The sequence below is a fragment of the Chiloscyllium plagiosum genome, chromosome 18, assembly GCF_004010195.1.
Source record: "Chiloscyllium plagiosum isolate BGI_BamShark_2017 chromosome 18, ASM401019v2, whole genome shotgun sequence".
Classification (NCBI taxonomy): domain Eukaryota; kingdom Metazoa; phylum Chordata; class Chondrichthyes; order Orectolobiformes; family Hemiscylliidae; genus Chiloscyllium; species Chiloscyllium plagiosum.
Genome location: NC_057727.1, coordinates 26,633,799 through 26,649,242, shown reverse-complemented (window position 1 = coordinate 26,649,242; position 15,444 = coordinate 26,633,799). Strand labels below are relative to the sequence as shown.

General features: G+C 37.9%; 1 protein-coding gene across 6 annotated transcripts in view; it reads left to right on the top strand.

Annotated features, from left to right (window-relative positions):
- ptpdc1a (protein tyrosine phosphatase domain containing 1a) overlaps nt 1–15,444 on the top strand; it is a 146,209-nt gene that overhangs the window by 63,520 nt on the left and 67,245 nt on the right. For all 6 annotated transcript variants that reach the window (XM_043708008.1, XM_043708011.1, XM_043708012.1 and 3 more), the window contains 2 exons: nt 12,739–12,828; nt 14,787–14,958. In XM_043708008.1, coding sequence (XP_043563943.1) covers nt 12,747–12,828; nt 14,787–14,958 — 254 coding nt within the window. In that variant the 5' untranslated portion in view covers nt 12,739–12,746. The remainder of the gene's footprint in view (nt 1–12,738; nt 12,829–14,786; nt 14,959–15,444) is intronic.

Sequence of the window (15,444 nt, the reverse complement as noted above, 5' to 3'; positions counted from 1 at the left end):
ACTCTCTCCCCACCCCCCCCCTCCTCTAGCTTATCTCTCCACGCTTCAGGCTCTCTGCCTTTATTCCTGATGAAGGGCTTTTGCCCGAAACGTCGATTTTGCCTGTCCTCGGATGCTGCCTGAATTGCTGTGCTCTTCCAGCACCACTGATCCATGAATCATGACCAGTCTTTTGAAGCACCTCATAATTGTGGAGGTCAGAGCCACTGGGTGGTTGTCATTGAGGTAAGTTGCATGTGTTTTCTTTGGTTCTGGGATGATAGTTGTCTTCTTGAAGCAGATGGGGACTTCAAATTGTAGCAAGATGAGGTTAAATATGTCAGTGAATACTCGTGCCAGCTGGTCCACACAGGATTTGAGCACACAGTTGGGGACTTCACCTGGGTCAATTGCTTTCCATGGATTCTCTATCAAGAAGGCTGATCTGACATCTGCAGCGGTGACTGAGGGAGCAGGTATTTCCGAGGCTGACGGGGCAGGTGACTCAATTTCACTGATCACTTGGTTGAACCAAGCATAAAAATCATTGATAGCATCAGGGAAGGATGTATTTTTCTCTGTTATTCTGTTCTGCTTCATTTTGTGGCCCATTATGTCACGTAGGCTTTGCCACAGATTGCAGATGTACCTGTTTGAGAGCTTTTACATGTTGGAAATAGAATGTCATCTACAGTTAACAAACCTAAAACATAACTTCTGCAAATAGAATACTAAAAATTTATTTGTATTTCAAGAACCTGCTTTTGAAAGAGAGGAAAGTTGAAACTAAGGATACAGTATGGAACATAGTCTGTGAAGTCTGTTTCTCAAAAGAAAAAGTGCCTGGTGGTGGCACTAATTAAAAGAAATAACAGAACACTGAGAACTCCAAGGTTAACTTCAAGTTCAGTACTGCTGAGGTTTAAGACACTAATTCACCAAACATTGTCTCAGTTTAAATCTTTGTTCTTCTTGGGCATCCTAAACGCTTAAACTATATATTTCTATATCTGCCTTTATACTTGACACTATCACTTTTAGCTTTGTACTGGTGTGCAGGCCCACATGATTTCACAGAGGTTTTATTCTTGATGTGTCTTTATTATTTTTCTTTAGATTTGCAAATAACAAGTATTCTTTCTTTCACTCAAGAAAACTTTAATTGGCTCTTTAGTGTTCCAGTTGAAATTATTAAGCACATTTTAATTAGAGAGAGCTATAATGTGTTAGAAATAATATAAGTCACTGTGGACTTCCCAGGTGGTTCAATCCAATTCTTCCTCCTTGGTCGTAATAATCATTTAAAAATAATCGTGCACTAATTGACCTTTTCATATGTTGTATGCTGAGTCGGAGTCAAGTCTTATCTGTGGGAAAGAGGATTTGTGCATGGTTGATAATTGAGCCAGAGGTAGCAGAAGTTAACTTCTTGAAAAACATAGCAGCAGGAGTAGGTCATTTAGTCCCTTGAACCTGAACCACCATTCCACATTTGTGCCACATTGTACTATCTTTATATCCCTTGATGTCATCAAAAACTAGAAATCTATCAATCTCTGTCTTAAACTTAATTGGTGATTGAGCGTCACAATTCTCTAAGGTGGAGAATTCCAAAGATTTACCACAATCTGAGTGTTAAAGTTTCTCCTACAGTGCAGGGATACCTCCTTTCTGTGTGAAACTATTTATCCATTTAAGAATTTTGTAAGTTTCTATGAGATTGCCTTTCATTCTTCTAATCTCCAGTGAATACAGGCCCAGTCTCCTCAGTCTTCTCTCGAGAACAGTCGCACAATTCTAGGATTCAGGCTGGTGAACCTTGACTGCACTTCCATTATGCCAAGTATATCCTTCCTTAGCTGAGTTGCTTGAATGCTTTGCATACGATATTAATAGATTGATACATACTTCTTCATGTAATTATTACTAATGCACTGCTGAGCAGAGTATAGATGTATTAATAAGTTGCATTTATAAATGCTGTTAGCAATGCAAAGTGTCTCACGGCATTTCATAGGAGTATTTCTAAATAAAAATGGAAATGGAGTCAGATATAGAGATATCAGGAAAAATGACAAGAAAGTACCCTTTTCATGGGCATCTACAAGGAGGAGGGGAACGAGTCGGGAGAACGTGAGGTTTATGAAAGTGCTGTGTGGGACAAAATCTGTGCCACTGTCTGCATTGTATATGTTGATGGATGTTGTTTATATGGACTTTCAGAAGGCTTTTGATAAAGTCACACACAAGAGACTGTTAGCTAAGGTGACAGCCCACGGAATTAACGGCAAATTACTGACATGGATAGGAAATTGGTTGAGTGGCAGGAAACAGCAAGTTGGAATAATGGGGAAGTATTCAGATTGGCAGGATGTGACTAGTGGTGTCCTGCATGGATCTGTGGGGCCTCAATTATTCATAATATCCATTAATGATTTGGATGATAGCATAAAATGTCAAATATCTAAATTTGCTGATGAGATAAAATTGGGCAGCATTGTGTAGATAGTGTTAATGACAGCAAAAATTACAACAGGATATTGATTGGTTAGGCAGATGGAGTTTAATGTAAGCAAGTGAGCTTTTTTTCCATTTTGGACCAAAAAAGGATAGATCAGGATTTTTTTGTTTACAAGACGCAATGTGGTGTCTGTATGAAATTTGGGCATTCGGGTGCGTAGCTCTTTAAAATGCCACTGTCAGGTGCAGAAAATAGGCAAGAAACTTAATAGAATGCTGGCCATCATATCTCAAGGCCAAGAATATTGGGATGCCAACATTATACCATAGTTATCAAAACCCTAGTTCGACCCCAGTTAGAATACTCTGAGCAGATCTGGGCACCACACCTTAGGAAGGATGTTTTGGACCTACATTCACTTCAATGCAGATTTACAAGGATGATGCCTAGGCTTCTGGGGTTAAATTGAGAGATTAGACAAATCAAGCCTTTAGTCTCTTGAATTTAGAAGATTAATGGGTAGTCTAAACGAGGTCTTCAGGATATTAATAGGGAATGACAGGGTTTATGAAGATAAACTATTTTCACGGATTAAAAATCTTAGAGGTTTACAAATTTGGACCAGATCGTTCAGGAGAGATGTTAGAAATACTTCTACATGCAAAGAATAGTGGAGGTTTGGAACTCTCTCCCTCAAGCAGTGGTTGATGTTAATTCAATTATTAAATTTAAATCTGAAATGGACTTTTTTATGAATCAAGGATATCAAGCGAAATGGACCCAAGTCAGATATATGGAGTTCGGCCACAGATCAGCCATGATCTTACTGAATGGCAGCGCAGGCTCAAGGGGCTGAATGGCCTACTCCTCCTCTATGTTCTGTGTACTTAATAGCTAGTTACATTGCATCTGAGTTTGTGATAATCTTTTGAGACATCAGGTTAGACATACAAGTAGGTATACATACTGCTAGCTCCATGGAACTTAGCACTTGAATAACTCTAACCAAACACTTTCAAACACACTGGTTGACAGTTTTTATGTATCATGACAGTTTTTATGTATTATGACAGTTAGCGTTTGTCTTGTATTGTCAGTTAATCCTTTTGGTCATGTACAATAGTAAGGAATTCCAGATATGTAGTCAGATGCTTAAGTGTAATATCAAGGTTGTAACTGGATTGGTGCATCCTCAGAAAATTACCAGAAAGAGGGATGGAGATTGTGGTGGAGATCAAAGAAAATGGCTTCAGTCTTCTGAATATTTTTGATTGGAGGAAATTTCTGCGCATTCTCATTCAGATGCAGAGGTAATAGTTAGTTTTGATAGGTTTTCTGCTGTAGTGTTAGTCTTTATTTAGGAAGAGAATTTTGAGTTAGTTACAAAAATGTTGTGTCTGAAAATTATAGTTTTGCTTAACATTGGTGTTTAGGTTGTTTTCTGTAAATTTGTTGCTATATGTTTCTCAGTTTGCTTTGTCACACTATTTCAGAGTTCCTTTCCCTTGTACATTTCCCATTGCATAACCTTATATTTTCCGGTTTCTGTTTGTGACTGTGAGTGAAAGACATAGGGAGGATGAAGTTAGTATATTGGTTTAATTTAACCTTAGTGGTGGGAAAACCACTTGGAACAATTATTCATCACGGAATTGATAGTCGGATGGAAAAATGAAGATTAATTAGGAAGACTTAGCTCTGATTTTGTTTTAAGGTAAAGCACATTTTAAAAGAAATAGGAGTTTTTTTTTGAAAAGGTGACAGTGTTGATGAGGGTAATGTTATTTATATGGTGTACATGGATTTACAATAGGCATTTGATACCATCCCACGTAACACATGAGAAACCTTTATAAACTCATTGAATAAATGGATACAAAATCGTCTGAGGACAGGAAACAAAAGACAAAAACAAATTTTTAAAATCTTGAGGTGTTTGGAGAAAGTACACAGGGAGAAGTAGTTACTGCGCATTAAAAGGATCAAAAATGAGATGATACAGATTTGAAATAATGTGCAAAAGGAGGAAATGTGAGAAATAAACTTTTAACACAGCAGGTAGTTATGGTGGAGGTAGGTTCAATTAAAGCATTTAAAGAGGTCGTTAGATGATTATTTATTTTTCAGGGTTTCTGATCAGGATTCACTCGAAGCAATTTTGAACTATTATCTAACCTCTTTTGCTGGAATTAAGACAATTTAGATTGACATTCATGGACTATCGATAAGCTAAAATCAATTAAAAACATAAAAGCTAGCATATGAAAGAACATGAAGCATGTTTAGAAGAAACAAAAAAACAAGATCCAAGAGTCATCTAGCAACCAGAATTTGAAATTGAGTACAAATACGTTTTTGAAACCTTATCTATTTTATAAGATGGAGGACACAGTGATACCTGAAGTTTCTCATATAGTGCCACCTATCGAAATAAGAAACCATTGCAGGAACATGTTCATACTTGCATAATGAGATATCCTGCAAGAGCAGGTTGACCTAATAGTTTTCATTGCAATGTGAGTCTTCACGATGATCTTTAGTATGTTTCTGTACATTATTTTGCTTGTTGGGTTTACTTTAACCTGATCTGCTGCTAACTGAAAAAAATTGGTGACTTGACTAATGTTTGTTGTTTGGAAGATTTCAGACACTTCAGTTTAATGCCTACAATCATTAAATTCTATTTGTGCTATGCATTCATCAAACCTGTTACAAACGCTTTGTGACTTTTAATAACTAGCCTTTTAATTTTGTGTTTTTACTATTTCAACTTACTCTGCCTTTATTTCCTGTGTATTATGTTCATATGATCTGATCCTTTCCTGTGACATTGGTCAAGTTTACCTGTGCCACTACCATGCTATTGCCTTTACTTTCTTTTCAAATACTTTTCTTTATTCGCCTGTGGCCGCCACTGGCTGGCCAACATTTATTGCTGCCCATCTCCCCTTACTTTCACAACCCTCTCCCATTATTGTCTAAAGTTCTAGTTTTATGATTTGCCAGTGGTTCAGGTGAAAGCTGTTCTGATAGTACTGATCCTTTTCTAGTACAGGTGTCAATGCCCCATGAATTGAAACCCATTTTTCCAATGCGATCTTCGAGCTATTTATTCAACACTGATATTATTTACCTTATGTCAATTTGCTTGTGGTTCGGATTGTAAATCTGATGATCATTTATTTTGTTTTGCTTTTTAAATTAGTTCATAGCTGTTCCTACTACTCAGCAGAATATCTTTTAGTCCCTCCGCATTCTTTGGCTTATGACAACTGGATCTTTCCCCTCCCACTGACTGTTCCTTTGCAGCTCTGACAAGATGTCCTTTTCCTGGGCACCAGTCAGGTAACACAGGCTTCAGGACTTGCACTCTTTGTCTGTGGAAAACAGTGTCTTATCCCCCTACCTATACTTTTTCTTACTACTCCTACATTTCTTTTTGCATTCCCTGATGAATGACCTCGAACCACAGTGCAGGGGTCAGCTTGCTCATCCTTTGTGCATTCTCTTTTCTCTCTGTCTTTCAAGGTGTAAGAACCTGAAAACTGTTGAACAGTTGCAAGGCTAAGACTCCTTATTGATACGCTTTTTGGATGCAAATAACTGCCTCTCTTACAGTCATACCTACCAGTCCATAACTTTAAAAGTTATCATGAGGAATGTGGTGGTCTCTTAGAAGAAAACGTCACTGTAATTTTACTCTTCCTGATTCATTGCAATGTTCAATTCTTAGACTCCAGCTCATCAACTCGGAACAGACATTCCTTGAGCATCAAACATTTCTGATATTGTCAGTGCAGATCACAAGGCATACTAGCAAATCCCAGGTGCTGCAGCCAGAGGATGCATTCATAGGGTATTCAGGACAGTTCCTTTGAGCAATATGTTCCAGAACTGACCAGGGAACAGACTAATGTGGACCTGATACTGACATAAGATTAACAAATTACCTCAGAGCAAAGAATCCTCTAGCTAAGACTGATTGCAACATGATAGCATTTCCCATTAAGTTATAAAAAAAGGTTTGTTGATTAGAAATTCGGTTCAAACTTTTTAAATTAAATATAGGAAGGGACAGTGTTGCAAAGACATGATTGGTTAAAGTAAAATGGGATAAAAAGGTTAAAATGCAAGATTATAGAAAAGCAATGACAGACATTAAAGACGCATTTCATATTTCCTTTACTCGGTTTCGTTTTCATGAAGAAGATAGATATAGCTCTTGCGACTAAACAGATCAAGGGATATGTGAGAGAGTGGGATGAGGGTATTGAGTCATGATCATATTGAATGGCCTGCTCCTATCTTCTATTTTTCCAAGTATGCTTCTATATTATTTCAAACCAAAATATATTCCATTGAGAAAAGAAGGCTCCACAAGAAAGATGCAGTATCCATGGCTAACTAAAGAAATTAAAGATGGAATTAAATTGAAAAAGAAAGGTGTATACAGAAAAGCAGGGCAGGAGATTGTAAAAACATTAAAAACAAGTGAAAGAAGAATGAAAAACAGAGAATTTGGCCCACCTGAGAATACAACCAAGTGATATTGGATAAATTATGAATAATAATAATTTAACAACTGCGGAGGAACAGGGGAGGAATGGCAGGCTTTGAACCAGTATTTACCAGGAGTAGACTCAAAAAGCACCCCAAACATTGTAGAGAAACAGGGCCAAAAAGGAGAGAGGAATTTCAAACAGTCAAATTGTAGAAAACTCTGGATGAGGAGTACTAGGAAATATAATTGGACTACAGACTGGAAGTCCCTTAAACCTGATGGCCTGCATTCTGGGTCCCAGAGGAAGTGATTGAAGAGGTACTGAATGTATTGGTTGGAATCTTCTGTAATTCCTGAGATTCTGGAACAGCCCCGTAGAGTGAAAATTGTAAATGTAACAAGACTTTCCACATGAGGCAATCTACTCATTTACTCCAATAAAACATCTCAACACATTCTAGGAGTATGATGAATAATTTTACGATTCATCTCATTTCTATCCTCCATTTCAAATTTGACCTTCCTTTCTTCTTCTCTGACAGCTTTTAGCAGGTAGAGATTTAGAAAATAGTCAAGATTACAGTTATCTTTGCTAATCATGTAAAGAAATAGGACAAGATTAATTTAGGTTATTTGGTTGACATGGACGAGTTGGACTGAAGGGCCTGTTTCTATGCTGTGTATTTCTGTGACTCTATGACTGCTCAAGAAAGCAGGATACTTTAGGATAATTAGTCTAACAACTGCCATATGGAAAAGATCAGAATCAATTATTAAGGAGGTCATATCAGGATTTATAGAAAATCATAATGCAACCGGGCAGAATCAAATGGTTTAATGAAAGGGTGTGTGTTTGATACATTATTAGAGCTCTTTGAGGATGTGATGAGCAGGATTGTTAAAGTGGAACCATTGTTGTGTTTGGATTTCTGTAGGGCATGAAATAAGGTTACACACACAAGGTTATCATGCAAGATGATGGCTCATAAGATTGGGTGTGACATATTAGCATGAGTCGTGATTTGGCTAGCTAACAGGCAACAGAGTTAAGATAAATAGATATTTTCATGTTGGCAAATTGTGTAATAAGTGCACAAGGATCAGGGTTGAGGCATGAACTATGTTAGTGATTTGAATGAAGGGACAGATAATATTAAAGCCAAATTTTCAAATGTAGGTAGGAAAGCAAGTTATGAGGAGAATACAAAGAGTCTTCAAAGGAATGTAGATAGATTAAGTGAGTTGCAAAAATTTGGTAGATGGAGTGTGATGTGGGAGATTGCTCACTTTGGTAGAAAGAATAGAAAAACAGTATCATTTAAATTAGGAGAGTCTGCACGATACTGTAGCACAGAAGGATCTGAGTACTGATCTGTACGACTCAAAAAGTTAGCATGTATGAAGCAATTAGGAACACAAAAACATCTTGTCCTTTTTTTTGCAATTGGAATGAAGAGTAAAAGTAAGGAAGTCTTGATTCAGTTGTACAGAGCTTTGATGAGATCGCAATGTATTAATTATTTCCAGTTTTTGTCTTTTAAGGAAGGCAGGACTTGGAATGCAGCAGTTTAGACACTGTTCTCTGGCTGTGTTCTCTTATGAAGAGATTGCTGATGAGGAAAGGCTGAGCAAGTGGGACTTATTCTTCTAAAGTCCACTGAGTATGAGAGGTAGTAATTTTGGCACCTGCAAGATTCTGAGGAGTCTTGATGGGATATTTAATGCTGAGAGGATATATACCCCCTCCCCTGAGATGGAGAGAAATGTCTTAGTCATTTAACCTTTGGAATTTTTTTTGTACAGATAGGAATGGAAGTTGGGTAATGCATATGTTCAGGGCTGAGTTACACAGATTTTTGACTGACAAGGGAGTCGATAGTTTGGAGGGAAAACCAAGAAAGTGAAGCTAAAGCAGTGTTTAGATCAACTGTAGTCATATTGAATGAGGAAGCAAGTGTGCCAATGGCCAATTCCTACTTCTGTTTCTGATGCTATTGTTTAAGATTAGAATATTGTAGTTCCAAATTGCCAAAATACAGGGACATTGCAGAAAAATAGTGTTGGAGCAGAAGATCAGCATGATTTCATTGAATGCTAGTGCAATAGGAGGGCTTATGTCTTATGTTCTTTGATTTTTATGCTGAGTACAGGCCAGGCTATCAGTGACTAAATTTTGTAGAAGTTAAATTTTATGAAGTATAAGCATGTAATTCTGGCAAGTAGGTATTTACCATCATGGAGACTAGAAGTGTGGATGAATTCAGCATAAAAGTATCGATAAGGCATTTTTTTGGCAAATGCTTATTAGCTTTGAAAGTTTAACACAAGCATCGCTATTATTGGGATGCCACCACCACGCTTTCATACTTTTTCACTTCTTTCTGTTCAGCTACCTCATGGAGTCAGCACGAAATTGTCATATTTTTGCCTATTTTGTTTGGTCATATTTCCATTTCCCACATATTCATCCTTGTGAGCTGTTTAAGGAGTTTGGCAATTTTGTGCTGTTGGCCCATTTTCTCAACCAGCTCATTTAATACTTAGAAGTCTTAAGGAATGGCTAAAATAAACATGCATGACATCACACTATTTTTTTACCCTGTGCTTTGCACCTTTCCTTGATGGAACAGGCAATATAATTAGCCCAACAGCATTTGTAGTCATAGAGTTATACAGCATGGAAATAGACGATCCGGTCTAACTTGCCCACACTGACCAGATATCCTAAACTAATCTAGTCCCATTGCCAGTTTTAGGCCCATATTCCTCTAAACCTTTCTTACCAAGTACCCATCTAGATGCCTTTTAAATGTTGTCATTGTACCTGCCTCCACCTCTACCTCTGGCAGCTTGTTCCAGACACAGTAAGTACTGATGTGAAATATTCTTTAGTATCTTATCTCCTCGTTGATCTTTAAGGGGCCCTATTATCTCCCGAGTTAATCTTTTTTCCTTAATGTACTTGTAGAATCTCTTTGGATTCCCCTTTAACCTATTTGCCAAAGCTGTCTCATGTCCCTTTTTGCTCTCCTGATTTCGTTCTTCAATATACTCCTACTGCCCTTATATTCCATGAGGGATTCACTTGATCTCTGCTACCTGTACTTGACATATACCACCTCCTTTTGTCTTGATCAGAGCTTCAATTTTTCTAGTCATACAACATTCTCTATACCTACCGGCCTTGCCCTTTGCATTAACAGGAATATACAATTTTTGAACTCTAGTTATTTCATTGTTGTAGGCCTCCCACTTTTCAACTGTCCCTTTACCTGCAAATAGCCTCCCCCAATCAACTTTTGAAAGTTCCCACCTAATGCTATCAAAATTGGCCTTACTCCAGTTTAACTCCTTTTCCATAACTATTATAAAATTATTAGAATTAGGATCACTTGCTCAAAAGTGCTCCTCCACTGACACTTCAGTCGCTTGACCGGCCTTATTTCCCAACAGAAGGTCAAGTTTTGTTCCTTCTCTAGGTACATTCACATTTGGAATAAGAACATTTTCTTGTACACACTTAACAAATTCCTCTCCATCCAAGCCCTTAAAACTATGGCAGTCCCAGTGTATGTTTGGAAAGTTAAAATCCACTACTATAGAGTCATAGAGATGTACAGCACAGAAACAGACCCTTCGGTCCAACGCGTCTATGCTGACCAGATATCCCAACCTAAACTAGTCCCATTTGCCAACACTTGGCCCATATCCCTATAAATCTTTCCTATTTATATACCCATCCAGATGCCTTTTAAATCCTGCAATTGCACCAGCCTCCACCACTTCCTCTGGCAGCTCATTCCATACACATACCACTCTCTGCATGGAAAAAGTTGTCCCTCAGGTCCCTTTTATATCTTGCCCCTCTCACCCTAAACCTATGCCCTCTAGTTCTGGACTACCCAACACTAGGGAAAAGACTTGGTCTATTTATCCTATCCATGCTGCTCATGATTTTATAAACCTCTATAAGGTCATCCGTCAGTGTCCAACGGTCCAGGGCAAACAGCCTCAGCCTATTCAACCTCTCCCTGGCAAATCCTTGTAAGTCTTTTCTGAACCCTTTCAAGTTGCACAACATCCTTCCGATAGGAAGGAGACCAGAATTACATGCAATATTCAAAAAATGGCCTAACCAATGTCCTGTACAGCCACAACATGACCTCTCGACTCCTATACTCCATACTCTGACCAATAAAGGACAACATACCAAATGCCGCCTTCGCTATCCTTTCTACCTGTGATTCTACTTTCGAGGAGCTATGAGCCTACACTCCAAGGTCTCTTTGTTCAGCAACACTCCCTAACACCTTACCATTAAGTGTATAAGTGCTGCTCTGATTTGATTTTCCAAAATAGAGCACCTCGCATTTATTTAAATTAAACTACCATTAAAACCCAATTTTTTTTATAGATAACTGAGAGCTCCTTGCATATTTGCTTCTCAACTTCCTATTGACAATTGGGGGGAGGAGTTGGGAGGCACTATAATCCCAATAAGGTGATCATCCCTTTCTTATTTCTTAGTTCCACCCATATCCTCCACCCATATTTGGAGTTGTGGATAGTGACGAAGGATGTAGTGGGTTGCAGAGAGACATAGATAGGATGCAGAGCTGGGCTGAGAGGTGGCAAATGGAGTTTAATGTGGACAAGTGTGAGGTGATGCACTTTGGACGGTGTCCATGTACACAGATCCCTGAAAGTTGCCACCCAGATTGACAGGGTTGTTAAGAAGGCATACAGTGTTTTGGCCTTTATTAATAGAGGGATTGAGTTCCGGAACCAGGAGGTTATGCTGCAGCTGTACAAAACTTGGGCCACATTTGGAGTTTTGTGTACAGTTCTGGTCACTGCATTATAAGAAGGATGTGGAAGCTTTGGAAAGGGTACTAGGATGTTGCCTGGTATGGAAGGAATGTCTTACAAGGAAAGGCTGAGGGCCTTGAGGCTGTTCTTGTTAGAAGAAGGTTGAGAGGTGACTTAATAGAGACATACAAGATAATCAGAGGGTTAGATAGGGTGGACAGGGAAAGCCTTTTTCCAAGTATGGGAACGGCAAACATGAGGGGACACAACTTTAAAGTGAGGTGAGATGAGTATAAGATAGATGTCAGAGGTAGTTTCATTACTCAGAGAGTAGTAAGGTTATGGAATGCTTTGCCTGCAACGGTAGTAGATTCGCCAAGTTTAAGTGCATTTAAGTCGGCATTGGACAGGCAAATGGACATTCATGGAATAGTGTAGGTGGGATGGGCTTCAGATTAGTATTACAGGGCAGCGCAACATCGAGGGCCGAAGGGCCTGTACTGTGCTGTAAAGTTCTATGTTCTATATAATATCACTGGACGTTCTCCCAGGAATATCCTCTCTAAGTACAACTATAATGTTATCCTAGACTAAAAATGTCACTCCTCCTCCTCTCCTGCTTCCTTTTCTATGCTTCCAGTAGCATCTACACCCTGGAACATTAAGCTTCCAATTCTGTACCTCCCTGAGCCACTTTCTCTAATAGCTATGCTATCCCGTCCCATGTTTCCAACCATGCCCTGAGTTCATCAGTCAGGCCTCTTTCGTTGAAATAAATACAGTTTGTGTTAAGGCTGTGTACTAAATGATCCTATGATTAACTATGAAGAAGAAACTATATTTTCTTTGATTCCCTGATAATTCCCTGATTCTATGAGCATATAATGGAAAATAAAGACTTAGGTAAAACGTGGCACAGGAAATCTATAGCAGGCATATGAAGTGTGTGCCAGTATAATAAATTAGATATCTATGTATATTTCAACAGATACTGCCATGGCTGCAAGAATTTCCCTACATCCTGAACTGCCTTACTCATCATTAGAACACAGGAGGTATATTGTAACTTCAGACAAAGGTAAATTAATATTTAATGTTTTAATAAACTTGCTTAGCTACTTTGATACTAAACTAACAACCCAGAGATGATGAGCTCAAAATTCAGAATTGCAAGTTGTGAAATTGAATTTAGTTTAGCTTTGTTTTAAATTGCAGAACAAATTAGAATAAATGGGATGCAGGTACAGTTACATCTGTGGATAAGTGTATGAATAGGAAAGGTTTGGAGGGATATGGGCTAAATGAAGGCAGGTGGGACTGGTTTAGTTTGGGAACATGGTTGGCATGGACTAGTTGGATTGAAAGGTCTGTTTCTGTGCTGTATGACTGTATGACACTATAAGTAGTGCACAGTACTGATTTGTTAAATGGTTCATATCGTCAATTTGTGAGGGAGCCTGGCAATCCTCTACTGGTGCAGGGGAATGCCACCATCTGCAAATTCTACTCCAAGTCTCATGCTGGTCTGAACAGGGGCATAAATTAAAAATAAACGATTGAAGGGTGAGGGGGAGAAAGCAGAATGTTTTTTCACCCACATGGTAGGGAATTCAGTATCTGAAAGGATGATCCAGGCAGAAGCTCACCATATTTGTAGAGAGTTTTGTCTGTCTATCCAAAAAAGCTGGATTTACAAACTTAGTGCAGGAAGATGAGGCTGTTTGCCAATTAACACAGGCATGAAAGACTGAATGAGTTTATTCTGTGAAGTAGTTTATTATTACATTGCATATCATAGAATGGATCAAAGAATAATTAATTTTATGAAACATGCTACATTGATACTCAAAAACGCAAAGTTTCTGAGCCTGATATGAAGCAGCTGCAAAATTGGTCTATTAGAATGCAATATCTGTTGCCTAAGAGGAGAATGATAACTTTCCCAAACCGCAGCATGACATAACGTGCTACCTACACAGACTATCATAATTGGCTCTGCTAGCTGTTACTATGGAAACTACTTAGCTTTTCCTAAAGGACTGATGTAGTCTATCAGAATACCTTCAGATTGTAGTATTCATTGTAATTTGTTGATTTTTACAAGCTGTAACTGTTCAATGCTGGCAATCTTGAATGTTTCAAAGGAATTATCATGCAAGGGTCTTGTAGAAGGCATTCAACAGTAGAGTATTTGAGCAGCTTCATTCAGAGTCAGAGGCGCTCTGCTTCTGTTAGCTTGGACAGAGTTTTGCAGAGACGTCGGAGCTCAGCCATAGAGATGCTTTCATCTACATCTCACCAAGTTATGGTTGCTGTATCATCAGTCTGCATCGAAGAAGCTGAAACCAGCTTGTTAGCAGCAAAAAGTACTGTGGTGCTGTGATTTGGGATTTAAATATAATAGATATATGCATACATTTCAAACTGTGACATTTTAGTTTTTTGGTGTGTTTTATGTTTCAACTGTTTAATTTAGGCTACATCCTGTGCATCATGCATGTTTTTATAGAATGTACAGAAGTGTCCTGGATGTTGATAAAACTGTGGTTTATCTTTCAACCAAATTTCAAATGATAGTCGTGAAATAGATGTACATAAATTGTACTAAATGTTGTAGATGTACTAAATGTTTGTAGGGTTAAATAATGAGAGAGTATCAGCCTTCCCAACTTGGGCTGATATTGCAAATTTTACTGGATGGAATATTTTGGGAAACTTGATTTTGAATTTTTGAGATGCATTCCTGCGCTGCATTAGGCTTGTGACTTGTAAAATTATTTTTGATATAAAATAGCATTTTTGAAAGTTGACTATTTACTTAACAAAATTAAAATAAATGATTTGATCCAAGTCTTCTAACATTGTCCCTTTGTATTCTGAGATTGTATCTGACACTTAATATGTATTTACCATAACAAAAATGTTTGCGTCAACAATTTTCACAGTTTGATTGAACAAACTGATTACATTTTTTTTAAAGACATGCGTTACCTTGCCACTTTGAAGTGTACATGATTGTCTGTACCTTCATTTCAGGCAGTATGAGACGTCCAACAGCCAAGTATACTAAAGTTGGAGAACGCCTGCGGCATGTCATCCCAGGCCATATGCAATGCTCAATGGCATGTGGTGGTCGTGCATGCAAGTACGAAAATCCATCCCGATGGACTGAAGAGGAACAAGCTCTTAAAGGATTATATTCTTCATGGTATTGTTTGTTGACTTTTTATTCAAAGAACAGTTATAAACTAATACTTGACTAATTACTTTTCTCCAATATATGCACTACACTGGTATAGAGAATGGAAGCATTTTATATGGTTATCAAGTAAATATTATTAATTTGGTACAATACTCATAGCAAAATTAAAAAATAATAGTTGAAGTACTCTCTTGTATAATTAAGTAGCTAACATTTTTAGACTACTTTATTTGTGGCACTCATGTTTGAGAAAAGCTAAATTAACATTAAGATGTATTAAATATGCATGTCTTTAGAATTTTAAGTCTGATAAAACCAATCTTTCTAACTTGATAAAAGGTACCATTTCCTTTGCTTCACTGACAGATGTCAGTAATGAAACCTAAGAATGTAATGGGCAGTTCAAGTGTTTACATGCATCTTAGGAGAAATCTCTGATGTTTATGATTTGTATTTGCAAAAAGCAAACTAAAAAAATTAGTTTCTTCCTAC